The sequence below is a fragment of the Suricata suricatta genome, chromosome 6 (genome assembly GCF_006229205.1).
Source record: "Suricata suricatta isolate VVHF042 chromosome 6, meerkat_22Aug2017_6uvM2_HiC, whole genome shotgun sequence".
Lineage (NCBI taxonomy): Eukaryota > Metazoa > Chordata > Mammalia > Carnivora > Herpestidae > Suricata > Suricata suricatta.
In genome coordinates this window covers 48,265,231-48,279,666 of record NC_043705.1, presented here as the reverse complement: position 1 = coordinate 48,279,666, position 14,436 = coordinate 48,265,231, and the positions used below count along the sequence as shown (strand labels likewise).

The 14,436-nt window shown below is 44.9% G+C and overlaps 1 protein-coding gene across 2 annotated transcripts in view; it reads right to left on the bottom strand.

The window, feature by feature from the left end:
• Window positions 1-14,436, bottom strand: part of PIK3R1 (phosphoinositide-3-kinase regulatory subunit 1) — an 84,957-nt gene that overhangs the window by 15,703 nt on the left and 54,818 nt on the right. Inside the window, exons 3-7 of one of the 2 annotated variants that reach the window (XM_029942372.1) lie at window positions 12,585-12,677; window positions 12,070-12,144; window positions 5,806-5,937; window positions 4,806-5,007; window positions 4,517-4,596 (exon numbers count right to left, since the gene is read on the bottom strand). In XM_029942372.1, the coding sequence (XP_029798232.1) occupies window positions 4,517-4,596; window positions 4,806-5,007; window positions 5,806-5,937; window positions 12,070-12,144; window positions 12,585-12,677 (582 nt within the window). Of the gene's footprint in view, window positions 1-4,516; window positions 4,597-4,805; window positions 5,008-5,805; window positions 5,938-12,069; window positions 12,145-12,584; window positions 12,678-14,436 lie in introns of those variants that run through there. The other variant, XM_029942376.1, reaches the window with a different exon arrangement.

Genomic DNA, 14,436 nt, shown 5'->3' with positions numbered 1-14,436 from the left:
AAAGATACCCTATGTTAAATGGTCCCATTTTTACCTTAGCTGTCCTATAGAAATCTGCTTTAGCTACCTGCGTATTAGCAGGGGAAACATAACACGTAATGATTCAAGAAAACCTGCTGTTCAGCTTTAGGTATTTTTAAGACTTTTAGTAACAAAGGGAACAGTGGACTACCACAGTTGTGAGAACTTTACTCTCTGTTCAATCTTTCAAAACTTAGTTTCCCTCCAAATAGGGAGGGTCCCGGCTTCACAGTTTTGCTGGATATATTCAATGAGTGGGTGCGCAATAGTGCTCTCAAAGTTGGTTAGTTTAGCAAAACATTTTTACAAATTTGATTATGCTGTGCTTAGTTCTACAAGGAGCTCAACAGGAGAAACAGCCTTTGCCCTTGAGGAACGTAGCAGAGCAGATGAAAACAACAGGAAGCCCCAAAGAACGTGAAGTTTAAGACGACAAGGTGTTAAGGGCACAGACCTATCGAACGGCGGGTTGATCACCGCACACCCAGCATGGGGAGACACCTACTTGTGAGATGAAATGGATGGTACTGTTTAGGGCAGCTGTGCGCAGCTGTGCGTGTTGTGCACTGCGTGGCAGGGGGACCTGGTCCTGACATCCAGGCCCCTCTCCTCACCAAGCTGCACACAGTGGAAAGGGCATCATACTACAGAGGGTACCTTCCTCCCTCCAAGCAAGGCAGGAACGGAGCAACAACTGTGCAGGGAGCCTGTCGTTTGCGCATTAGCAGTGAAGCCCAGGCCGGCACCCGGCACCCGGCACCCGGAGGCCTGGCTCTGCGGGCGGGGACTGCTGGCTTGGTGGAGAGAAGGGCCTGTCAGGATTGAGGAGCTGGAGCCACAGAGTGACGCCACCTCTGGGAGGTCCTTAAAAACCAGAACTGGGCAGCAGGGGAGACAGGCTATCGGGTCCTGAGCGTATGTCAGTACATCTCACAACCAACCCAGGAGAGAGGCATTATTCCCATTCCACAGGCTAGAAAACCATTTGGAAAGGCAGAGTCACTTGCTATGAACTGGCAAGTGAGGAGCAAGAATGGTTTCAAAGCAGCTCTATTTGACTCACTGTCTTACCAGTACGTGAATGTACGGACTGAGTCTAGGTTTTAGTCCCCAAACCTATAAAACCTGCACCAAGGCTCCTTACTATAGATGGACCCACAGAAGCAACTATCATCTATCTTTAGTTTCTTACTTACTGGAAACCTCAGAGGACTTGGGACTACACACTAAAAGCAGTCCCATCGCTCATGAAGCTTCCCAAAACCCTGGAAGCAGGTACAGCAGCGAGTAGCAGGCTGGGGTCCGGGACCGGCCCCCCTGCGCACCGGCCTCGGGCACACACTGGGTAGCACCAGGGAGAGTTCTTAACCTCTGGGGGCACTTCAGTTTCCTACTGAGCAACTGAAGTGTTGGACAAAGCCTCTGACTCTAAAATGATGCTTTCCATGACACTGTCATTTAAAACATTTACTGCTTCTTAAAATCTAGTGTATCCAGCCATTTTTTTCGTATTTAGCAACTTATTTTGATTAAACCTCTGAAACTCGTCAAATTGCAATCTTTCCTCTTCTTCCTCTTTTCAAATTATAGCAATTCTTCCAAGCCCACTTCACATCCTATTTTTTTCTACAAGCCTTTTCGATCTACTCAGTTACCCAACAAAGTCACCTATCACATTTCTAAAATTCTTTTTATATTCAGAGTAAGCATCCTAGAGCCTAGCACTTAATTAGATACTGTGTGCTAATGGTCTCATATGAAGTGACACATTGCCTCAATCATCATCAGTTTTGCCTGACACGTCAAGTTCTACCAGGTAAAAACTGCAAAAGATGTTTATCTATTACAGAATAGCCTTGCTTCCCTGTCTCCCCCTAAAATCATTCAAGTACTTAGTTCTTTTTTTTTTTTTTTTAATGATTATTTTTATTTTTGAGAGAGAGCATGCAAGTAGGAGAGGGGCAGAGAAAGAGAAAGGAGGCACAGAATCCAAAGCAGGCTCCAGGCTCTGAGCTGTCAGCACAGAACCCAATGCGGGGCTCGAACCCATGAATTGTGAGATCATGACCCAAGCCAATGTCAGACGCTTAACCAACTGAGCCACCCAAGCGCCGCTCCAAGCCCTCATTTTTGTTCACAATAAAAAAGTCAGTTCAAATGAATGATTTATGACTGTTCAATGGGGATGCACCAGGGTTGTGTTTCCAGAGTCCTCTGGTGATAGCGCATGCTGGGGCAATGATGAAAGACATGCACAGAATGTCGGATTCCCACCAGGTCTAAGAAATCATTTCTCTAACCAAGAGTACCCTGCCACTCATTTGCAGCAAAGCCAATCCTGAATACAAAGCTGCACAGGGATGTTCTTACTGAAGGAGGTGGTGTGTTTCCACAGTGAGGGACACTGAAGCATCTATTTAATTCCAAAGAGCTAAACATTCCTTGTAATAGCTAGGAGATACCACACGAAGGGAAAAATAGCCCCAACTACGATTTAGAAATCACTTGGATTCAATTTTCTTAAAGAGGCTGCATGAATCTTGGGATGGTCGCATAAACATTCCGTGCACTGCTTACCCTTCAACATGGCTGACAGAACTAACCCGCCTGGGAAGCTGGTGCACCAGTTTCTTAGAAGCCTGTACGAGGGTCTACGACGCAGCAGGCAGTCCGACAGTGCGCATAATGAAAATGGATAGATAGGAATGTTTTCTTTGGTGGAACTGGCTGAAACTGCTCAGGACGTTCAGCCAGCTTATACCACTCCGACTAATGCGACTCCACCCATGATTCTCCCAGGTATGTGGGGAATAGTCAATATTCTTAAATATTCTGGATAAATTCACCGGTGGGTATCTATCAAATCTTGTCTGGCTTTTAGCTTTCCTACCTCCGTGTCTCCAGAGGGGTGGGCACTGAGGAGACCTGCAGCACCTCTGGCCCTTCCTCAAGCAGGGCTCAGCTGTCCCTCCTGGAGACAAGCCTCCACACAAGCGTGCCATGAGCACAGCCCCGCCCCTTGGCCCAGGGTCCTGCTTTGTTGTTACTCGTCTTCTCCTTTCCCCATGCATGTGCTCAGTCTGGGGTGGGGGCCAGTCAATAAAGGGCTCAAGTGCCCTGTCTCACACCTGCCCCCTGTCCCCTGTCCCCTCATCACACGGTACCTTTAACCACCAACCACTGACTCTTTCATACTGAGCCAAAAGGCAGCCTCTGAACACCAACAAAGAGTTCCCAAATCCATTAACAAATGCCCCGAGTAGTTACTTGAGACGGACTTATTGGCCACGCCCTGGACTAAAGTCCTAGGCCATTGTTGACAGACTTCTCTGATGCCATTCACCTACAATTCGGAGTATCCCCACTGAACATGCTGCTTGTTGTGACCTGGAACATCTGGAACAGACCACACCTGCCCTATATACTATTTCTGCGGCCTCTCTTACCTTTGGACATCATGTTTTGAGCCCGCCCACAGCAGCCCTTCCAAATACTTGCCTCCTGAGTGCCACATCCTTCACTCCACACAGGTGGGTTTTACGCCTAAGCCCGACCTCTCTCAATCTGCCTGTCCAACTGCCAACAACCAAGCCTGGCTATTTAATACCTACAAAAGCACAACTTAATTTCCCATTGCTTAGTTAACACTGATCAGTGGGTCCCTATGCCTGTTGATACAGAGATAAATTTGGTAGTTTGCATGAGTTACCTATAATGAAGAGTAAATGCATGATGTTCTATTTTTAACTCTCGGCATAAATTAAGATACAAGCAACATTTCTACTGGTCCCGAAACTTCACTTACTGGACCTGAATCGTGACGCTAAATGACCAGCTTCTGTTAGCTAACTACTAATCAGTATATAGCAAAGGAAGGTTGTTTAGACTTTCCACAGTAGAAGAAAAATACATCAGTTTAAATTAAATCCACGGCTAACGTGGTCTACATTTCCTGCTTTGTTAAATGGCTAATTGAATGCCAGCCTGCTTTCAAAGAAGTGTCTGGCTTGCTCTAACTTGCTGCAGTGAACACCCTAGCTTTATACTGTTTGCATTATTGAAAATGTTTATTTTGACAGACGGTTCTCTGCATACCGGCTTCCAAAACACACATTCCAAAATACGTTAAATTATATAGTAATTATAAATCCCCTACTTTATAAGTATCAGAAAGAAAAACAATGTCAACAACTAAAATGCGCCCTATAATTTATGCAACAACTAGAAGCACCGGAGCTGAGGGGAAGGGAGAGCTCTCCCAACAACCCTGGTCTACCACGGAGATCATCTGAAGTCCCCAACACTGACATCCAGGTAACATTTACCATCCACACTACCACTCAGCCATGTTGTCTTTAAATCCCAAAGTAACATGCTACGGATCTCGATTCTACAAGAAACTTCTGTTACTTCACAGAATGTCTAAAGCCACCATTTTTCAGGCTCTAAAAAATGAACCACAAGAGAACTCTAAAAATCCAAAAAAAGGCATTACCTGGTGCAGGCTGTCGTTCATTCCACTCTGTTGAGATTAAAATTTCTACAACTTTTATGAGGTGTTCAGTATTCTCAGAGCTACAAGAAAAAAAAAGTTTTATGAGAGACCTTTTTTTCCTCAACAACGAGCTCATGTTCATTCATCCACATTCAAGTCAACGTGTCTGGTGTAAATGTGCCCATGCATCTGCGAATCAGTATCTTCAGAATGGGGTTAATGAACAATCAATCCCCTCAGGACTATCCCCATCACCCAAAAAATACGTGCTTCTCTCCTTTTGCCTTACCTGGCTGCCGGGAATCTGAAAAGCAGAGGGCTGAAAAGTTCAGAAAGTACTCTTGCATTCAGAAGATTCTTGCTGGAGGTTTGAGAGAGCTTGAAGAAATGTTTGAGCAAATACTGAAGCGTAAGCCAATACTGATGAGGTACGTTAGGTGCCCTAATGAGCTTCTTCAACAGCTGGATGTAGTCTTCAGAGCTTTGAACTTCTACAGAGTTTAAAAAAAAAAAGAAAGAAAGAAAGAAAAAAAGAGTAAGAGACTGGTTTCTAGATGTCAGTACCTGTTCTAGCTACAGATGCACACGTCCTATAAACAACGTCATGAGGAGCAGCGGACAGGACATCTGTTCTTCTCAGTACAAAAGGCAATGTGAGAAAGGAGAAATCTCAAGTCTAATGGAAATGCAAGAAACTCTGGTGTAAAAAAACCACAAGAAGATCAGGGTGTGCTGGCAGAGCCCTGCCCTTTACTCAGCAGCTCTGAGTGTGATTGGCTAGTTCAGAGGAGCATCAGATAAGTATCACACGGTTTAACTTTGAAGGTTACGAACCACAATTTCCTGTCCCCAGAGCACTTGAACTGAGCATTGGGCTCCTGAGCCTAAGAGTCTTCTTCCCTCAACACATTCTGTCATGGCCACTCGAGGAAAATGGTACGAACATCAGTAGTCAATGGTCCCAGTCCCTGGTTCCCTGAATTCCAAGATGGCACTTGGAACACTGTGGCCTTCAGTGACATAGTGAACTTTGTTAATACTGATAAAAGGTTAACAATTAGTCATTTCAACATGTGGACAGTCTTCCTAAGCAAACGAGAATCTGACTCTTCCATTGGATGTCCTGGGAAGGGAGGGAATTTGTGCTAATGGGGAGGGTGCCAGGGATGGTACAGATTCCTACTAATATTTTCCAAACAGCTCTCTTTACAGGCAGCATCTCATAGAGTTTACATGCGCATCCACAGCTCACTGTATGTTCACGGAGGTTTTCAGAAGAGAAGACAAACCTTGGGCTAAATAAAGCATTTCATTGTAAACGGCTACTGGAATGACAGGATTCGGTAAGTCCATAAGATAGCGTTTGAAAGCGTCTCCTAACACTTGCACGTCAATCATTTCCAAGTCCACGGAGGCGGCATCTGGGATGGAAACATTTAAAATAAAAGCATTTCAGACATTGTATGCATCAGCAGGGACAATTTTCTATACGTGTGACTAAAATGTGACACGGGAAAGTAAGCAGTATGAGGACAGATGTTAAAAGGCCTGAGTTGTTATCAGCAGGGTTTCTCACAGGGGGTGCTCCCGGCATTTCAAATAGAACAATTTTTCTTTGTGGAAGTCTGTCCCCTAAGTTATAAGCATTTAGCTTGATGGCATCTCCCCAGGATGCCAGGGGCGCATGCCCAGACTCTGGGATAACAACAACGAAAACCAATACCGCCATTAGGAGCTGAGTTGTGTCCCCCACCATTCATACGCTAAAGCCCTAATGCCCACTATCTCAGAAGGTGTATTTCGAGACAGGGCCTTTATTGTTACTTTTTTTTGTTTATTTTTACTTGAAAGACAGGGTGTGGGGGAGGGGCAGAGAGAGGGGGAGAGAAAATGCCAAGCAGGCTCCACATTGTCAGTGCAGTCTGATGCCAGGGTTGAACTCACAAACCCTGAGATCATGATCTGAGCTGAAGTTGGGACACTTAGCTGACTGAGCCACCCACGTGCCCTGAGACAGGGCCTTTAAAGAGGTGGTTTAATTAAAATAAAGCCATTAGGGATGAGCCCAGGAGAGGCAGGCAGAGAGAGAGAGAGAGAGAGAGAGAGAGAGAGAGAGAGAGAGAATATCCCAAACAGGTTCTGCATTGTCAGTGCCTGACGTGGTGCTTGGAATCTCAAACCGTGAGATCATGACCTGAGCCGAAGTCGGACGCTTAACCAACAGAGCCACCCAGGTGCCCCTGGTATCCTTGTAAGAAGAGCAAACGTGGACACACAGAGATGCCAGGAGCACACACCCAGAGGGAACACAGTGTGAAGACACAGTGAGGAGGTGGCCATGGCTGTACCAGGGAGAGATGCCTCAGAGGAAACCAAACTTGCCTTGATCTGGGACTTCTGGTCTCAAGAACACTGAGAAGATAGGTTTATGAATGAAGCAACCCCGTCTGTGGAAGGCTGTCATGGCAGCCCTGGCAAACTAAAGCAGCTCCCCCCCCCCCCCCCCCGATATTTCCAAATACTGTCTGGAGGGTGCTTCTGCTCTGAGATGAGTTCTGTGTAGGGATGGTTAATCACAGAGTAAATGCTTCTAAAACCTCAACAGGAAAACATGAAATAATACATATGTTAGATTTCCTAAATTTTGAGTTGCTAAATACCGCATCTCAGAATTAATATAAATTTAGCTCAAAAGAGTATCTGAAGAAACAGTAAGATACAGAGAATTTTAACAATCTCAAGAATAGTCATAAAAATATTTATAACATTTTGAGAACATGGCCCCTAATTCTGACAGAGTATTCCGATTAGGATACGACTACCCTCACCTGTGGACGCTGAACTAGCTGAGAAGAAAGAGAAGAAAAGCACATCTATCTAGTGAATTCCTCAGCTGGAAATGAGGTCAGGCAATTTAATAATGGTGTGATATTAAACCAAACCACTCGCTGAGTACTCAGGGTAGAGAGAGGCACCACAGCTGGCAGAAAGAGGGGATGATGGGGCAGGATACCACAGGCACCTAGATCTGAGGAGAAGCTTCCAGTTGCTGCTGAAGGACTGCATGCCCCGTGACAGGATGGCTACCCTGAGGAAGGTCATCTGGTGACTGGTGTACTCAATGGACAAAAGGTGAGCTGAGGAGCAAAATGCTACCGTTTTCAACAGCTTTATTAACTGTGTTGTTGAAAAGAAGTTGGAAAAAAGCACTGCTCGAAGTAAAGAAAACACTCCTGGGGATTCGAATTTTAACAGTTCAACATGTGTGAGACTCGATCAAGAACTACCATAACCTGGTGACTGACTGGGTTGGGTTGTGGCCTTGGGAGAGAATGAGAGTCCATTTAGTGCAAGTGTTGCAGCCCTCATAGAAGGTGGGGTCCTGGAGAGCCATGAAGGGAGGGTGATACTATAAATCACTCAGGGCTGAAACTGAAGTTACCGGAGTTCTTCAGACACATCGGGATCATAAACCCATCTCGCCCCACTAACTAGGCAGGCCTTACCAAAGAATCACGCAACACCAATAAAGCTCAGAAAATCAGCCTGGGAGAAAATGTGGATAGGTGAATTGGGGAAAGGAATTATTAACCTCAGGAAGTAGAGAGACAAAGGGCTGTATCACCTAAGAGCCCTACAGAGAGCCGCCTGCGGACTCACCGCATCTCCCACAAGGGTGGGAAGGGCGATACCAGGTCTTTGCACGAAGGATTCACATTAGAAGTAATGCAACTACCAGGGGCCTGTCAGACAAAACTGTGTGTGCCTCACTCGAGGAACATTCCATGGCTGCTGCCTACTTCACAAGCTGCTAGACCTCATATATATCCTTCACACCCTGTACCCTTCATTTACTATGTCTCTTCGCCCAGAAAATTAAAATTACTTAATTTGCTCATCATGAAAAATGTGATACCATTTGGCGATGTGGTATAAAACATTAAGATGTTCAGTATGCCACAGGTCCCTCCCTCAGGGGAGGGCCACGTCTGCATCACGACACTTCCCAGATGGCAGGGTAATTAAGCATCCCCCTCCCTGACTGAGAGCACCTCAAGGGCACGGGCTGTGGCTCTTACGGGCTCTTCCTGCTCCCCTCAGGGCCCAGAACAAAGGACCGGCTTGGCCTGCTGAATGTTTGTGGACTGAGCTATAAAAATCCTTAGAGTAATGTTAATTCACCCAAGACCTCCTGGAACACATGAGGTGTATTCCAAAGAGGATTTTGTAGCCTTTGAATAAAATCATCTCATTTCAAGTCTTGGGATCAGTCGTTGGAAAAGCTCATCTATGTCAAATCCATTAGAGTTGGTGACATAGGTTTTATTTTTTTTAATGTAGCGTGTAAGGCTCCTTAGAGCTTCCGACTATTGTTCTGTTAAGTCTCCTTTTCTGCATTACAACTCTCCTAACAAGCTCTTCCAAGAGCCACAGGCATCTGTCATGTGGGGACGTTTGTGGTTAGCTCAGCAAGAACTACACAGTCCGTGGGTCTGGGACGGAGGAGTTGGTATCCCTCTTCCGCCCCACGGTTCACAGAGTCTGCTTGGGACAGGTGACTGGTAGGCACGCCAGCATTTCAGCCTTCCTGCCACTGGCGTGGAGTCCCCTTCCCAGCTCACCTCCACCTGAGGCAGTCGTTCTCAGTTGGGGTCTGCAATTGTTGCCCCACCCCAACTCCCAAGAGATATCGGGCCATGTCTGGAGACATTTTGGATTGTTACACCCTGGGACAATGCTACTGGCATCTGGTGAGTGGTAGACAGGTGTGCTGGGGCCAAACACCTGATTTTTATTAAAGTGAGGTATAATTAACATATAACCATATATGTCATTGTAACGACATAATGATTTGATATTTGTTTATGTCACAAAATCATCACCCACGGTAAGTATATTTAACATTCATCACCATAGGTACAGGATTTTTCTTGTGATGAGAACTTTTATTACTAAAAAAAATTTTTTTAATGTTTATTTTTGAGGAAGAGAGAGACAGCATGTGAGCAGGGGAGGGGCAGAAAGAGAGGGAGACACAGAATCTGAAGCAGGTTCCAGGCTTCAGGCTCCAAGCTGGCAGCACGGAGCCCAGTGTGGGGCTTGAACCCACGGAATGCAAGATTATGACCTGAGCCAAAGTCAGATGCCTAAAGGACTGAGCCACCCAGGTGCACCTGTGATGAAAACTTTAAAAAAAAAAAAAAAGGTATGCTTCAGGGTGGGGCACCTGTTTGGGTGGGTCAGTCCATTCAGCATCTGACTTTAGCTCAGGTCATGATCTTCCAGTTCCTGAGTTCCAGTCCCACGGTTCTCCGCTGCTGGCACAGAGCCTGCTTTAGATCCCGTGTCTCCCTCTCTCTGCCTCTCCCCCTCCTCAGCTTGAGGGCACATTATCTCTCTCAAAAATAAATAAAAACATTAAAAAAAAAAAAAGAAAAGAAAGAAAAGATCTGCTTCAGGTTAAGAGAAACCAAAACAATGAGGAGAAAATTCAAATGAGAATAACAAAGAAACAGTTCAATGTAGGGCGATACAGTGGGGAAAAAAGGCAAGGACTAAGTCGGAACAATTTGGGGAAAAGTCAGAGCTCTGTCATCAGCAATAACTAATTCCCCAAGGGCAACGTGTAGATGAAATAAAGTAGCTGAGTAGGTGCTGATAAACGTGGGCCGTTATCCTTCACGTGCACTTTTTCAGACACTGGTACTTCACAAGTTTCGTTCTCTCTCTCTCTCCCTCTCTCGTGACTTACCTCTGAGCTTCCTCCAAGGTGTCACAATATTTTTATGGACTGAAAAATCCTCAAGCTATACGAAGTCCTGGGAGATCCACTCCCTAAATTTAGATAATGTTTACCCTTTCTCTTCCCACAAAATTCACTGTTACCACACAGAATCCAAATGAAACCAGTTTCCTACATGTGTGACTTGGTCACAAGCGGGGCAGAAAGGCTGCCTGTCAAAAGATACTGTTGACGTAATTTTGGTTAGGTATTCCATCCCGGGAGGTGAAGTGAGGATTTTTTTCTCAACCTAACCTGCATCATCTGCATCCAGTCACACTGAAAAGCTTAACCACTATTTCTCAAATAACTCTCATTTCATCGGTCTCTGATGTTTGAACACTTCCTGTGACTGTTGTTCAGTCTGACCAATTTTCTGACCAAAACACGCATCTCAACTTCAACTGGCTAAGGACAAAATTCACTGTTTCTTGACCACTCTGTTCAGAGCTCTCTGCCAGGCGGCTCGCACTGACCCAGTCCGGGGGTCAGGCAGGAGATGCCGCTGTCAGGGACATGTCTCGCCTGTGCGTGACACTGGTTTCCAGGCACAAAATAAAAACGAAAGTTCGAAAAAATTATTTTCAAACTTCAAACATTTGGGTGGTGCATTCAAGTGAAACTATTTACTGACAGAGATAGAATCTCCTTCTTTCCCAGAAACATCTCTTCTAGAAACTTTCATGAGCTGCCCCATGGTAAAGCTATCTTGACTTCAGAGTTCTTCACTGACTACATGCTTTGCACAAGTGTATGTCTCAAAGGGTTTCCTCCCCAACTGGATTTCCTTCCTTTGGTTTCCTAAGTCCAAATTCAGTGAAATAATGTGAGGCAGAAAATTATTTTTCTAAAAAAAAAAAAAAATCAGAGAGGGAATGAAGGATCAGAGAGATTCTACAAGTTGATCCAGAAGATGACTTGCCAGAATTGACTAGTCAATTTATTCACATTTACAATTTTATGCTGTTTGGCAAAGGAGAGGGGGAACAAAGAGTAAAGCCACCACTTGGTTGAATTAATTGATGTCCTTTAACCAATGGTGTGCCTGAGCTGGCCTGCTCCTCATTGCCAACTCTGCTCGATTCTTTCCAAGTTATAGTTTAGTAATAACGTGTTGGCAGCTGAAACTGACTGCGGTGGGCATATTTACACCATGGAAATGGGCAACTACTACAAACTAGGGTTTCCCCACCTCCCTGAGCATTGGGTTTACCACCATACCACTGAATATAACAGTATCATGATGTTACTTAATATAAACATGGCATGAAAAAGCAAATAAGCATTTGGAAGGAAGGAAGGCAAAAAAAAAAAAAAGGGAAAGGAAAATGGAAAAGGTCAGAAGAGACATTTGTTAAATGACATAGGCTTATAAATATTTTTTTAAGCTGATCCAGATGAATCAGATGCAGCCAACTGCAGGGTCAGAGAAAGATGGTGGATACGCAGAGCCAGAGAAATCCCAAGAGGGTGTTTCTCTCCTCTGCGGCTCCTGCAAGACCCAGAGGCTCTTGGCTGTGAAGACAGCCAACATGCCCGCAGGCAGGCACACACACCCCAACTCAGGAGACAAACATCAAAGGTCAGCGCTGGTTTGTGCTGGTTTGTGCCGTTACCATAATAGGTCAGAGGGAACCGTGTGTGATTTCTGAGCTTCCTTCAAGCTCAGAACACTGCATGATCAAGTTCAAGTGTTGTTGTGCACTTTACCTGAAACTGAAAGGTAAGAAACTGTGTCTCCCATCTGTCTTTCTAGCTCCATGACACTCACCACAATCAAGAAGCTGTCGTAATTCTGCCGGGTTGCTGGAGCTCGGTGTTCTGTATAAAGTTGAACATTCCAGACCTAAGACACAAAACAGACTGAGCATGCAAAACACAGCTCTCTGGAGAACCTGTGGGCCCGCAGCCAGAACGACATTCCAGTTTCCAGCCCCTATCTGTTCTAGATGTGTGTACCGAATATTCTTGGAAGTGAACGCCTACGATTCATCACAGCTGGCATGTCAATACTTTTGGCGAAGTCATCTGGCCACTAAAGAGCAAGTTAATTACATTTGTTAAATTACAGAGAATTTAATAGTTTCCGTACAGTAACTACATGTTAATACGGAGTCAGGAATCAAACCAGTGCTGTTTTCCCAGGACATGGCAACAAAGAGCTTACGTGTCTAGCACACGTGGTGAGAAGCTTATTTAACGAGTGCCCAGCTGACACATATATATTGCAATACCCACGAAATAAGGACATAACAAACTAACAGATTCCCTCTACCGGCCAATTACCTTTCTTTTCAATGGCTTCCACGAGCTTCACGAGAAGGGGCGGAGCAATGTCAGGAGGGGCGAACTGCTCAGCAAGATCTGGCAGAGCCAAAGCTGTGAATGAACAGAATCCGACAATCAGATTAGGTTTAGCTGGAGGTGATCGGATGCATTAGACGACAGTGAAGGACATTTAAACACAGAACAGTTTAGTTCTACCTGACACCAGCAAACTCAGGCCTGAGCAAGATGGCGCCCTGTGCGCGCCCTATACCTCAGAGGGCTCCTCTCCCTAGGCCTCTTCCAGCTGTGCCTCTCCCTGCAGTTTAAGGAGTTTTAAGGACCCGAGGGCAGGCCGACTTCTCTCCTGGGACACACTCAGAATACTTAGCTAGAATCCAGGAAGTCTCTGCCCGATTAGCCTCTCTAGGCCTCTTCCCCAGGGCAGACCTCCCTGCTGGGGTGTGCTGCTGTGCTGGGAGGTAGGAGGGCTGGGTGGGGAGGATTCAGGGTAGGATGGAATTTGGAGGTGCCAGAGCCCCCGCAGCACAGGGCAAAGCCAGGCTGGGTGAGTGGTCAGCTCTTCCCAGATCACCACATTCCGAGGCAGAACTTGAAACCCCAGAAATGGCCGCCTGGCCACCATGAAGCAGTAACTATCCAGGTAAGAGGATGGACCAGATTTTACTCAATAGTTCATTAACATGATTTAGAACTTTAAAATATTTAGACACAGGGCATTTGCAAATGATCACTGGCCATGTGACATTCATATTAAGCCCCTGTGTGTGCACTTGCTACTAAAGCCTTGGATTGCTATATTTTGGTCAGCTAGCATCTTAAGAAATGCGATGCTGTCAAAAACAGGTTTTCTGTGCCTTATTTACATATTTGACCAATCATAGTGATCTAAGAAGAAACTAACTGATTAACACACAAATAATGGCCTTCAACATTACATTAATAACTGTATTCTTAACTCCAAAACTACACAAAATCATTTTAAGTAAATACATTCATCTCATAATATACCAGAAGAGGGAGCTAAATATATTTACCTTATTTTTCTCAAATTGTAAAATACACATAAATGATAGTCTGTGTAAAAATATCTACAGGTGCAACCTTTTTATTAGCCTCCAACATCTAACGTTTTAGACACTAAAGGTGCATCACTGTGCCCTCTTATCTAGACATAAATCATTTATATCACTTAAGAAAGATTAAATACTTATAATTTTGTTTCAGTGAGATTTTAGTGGTATGATTATTATTAAGGCATTTATTATGCTAAGCAAATTTCTAATGAAGCTCATCTTTCTAATACTAAGAGTCATCACAACACATAAGAAAAATTATATTCAACCCTGACCTCAAAGAGGAAAGTATGATTTATGTCATTTTACAAACCCGGCAGTGGAGGAGACTTTTAGACTGCAACATGCCCTGTGACAGACACATGTAATCTTGCCACTAAACTCTACTGGCCCTTTAAGTACCCAGGATAAAAGGAGAAGAGCTAAATGGTGGAAGAACATCCCACAGCAGCACGGTCCAACACAACTTTCTGTGAATGAGGGAAATGTTCTATTAGCTGTCTACCCAAAACACAGGGACCAGCCAAGGAGCCACATGTGGCTGATGAGCACTTGAAATGAAGCCACAGCCACTGAAGAAATAAAAAAAAAAAAAATTTTTTTAACGGATTTAAACTGAAATAGCTCCATGGGCTAGTGGCTACCATATTACAGAGCACAGTCCCATACGTCCTGAACAAAGACATATTTGTCAAAAGTAAATGAAAGGTTCCTGAATTGGCTTTGTGCTACTAAGACCCCACCATAAAGCCATCCCTGGGGCCAGGGCATCTGGG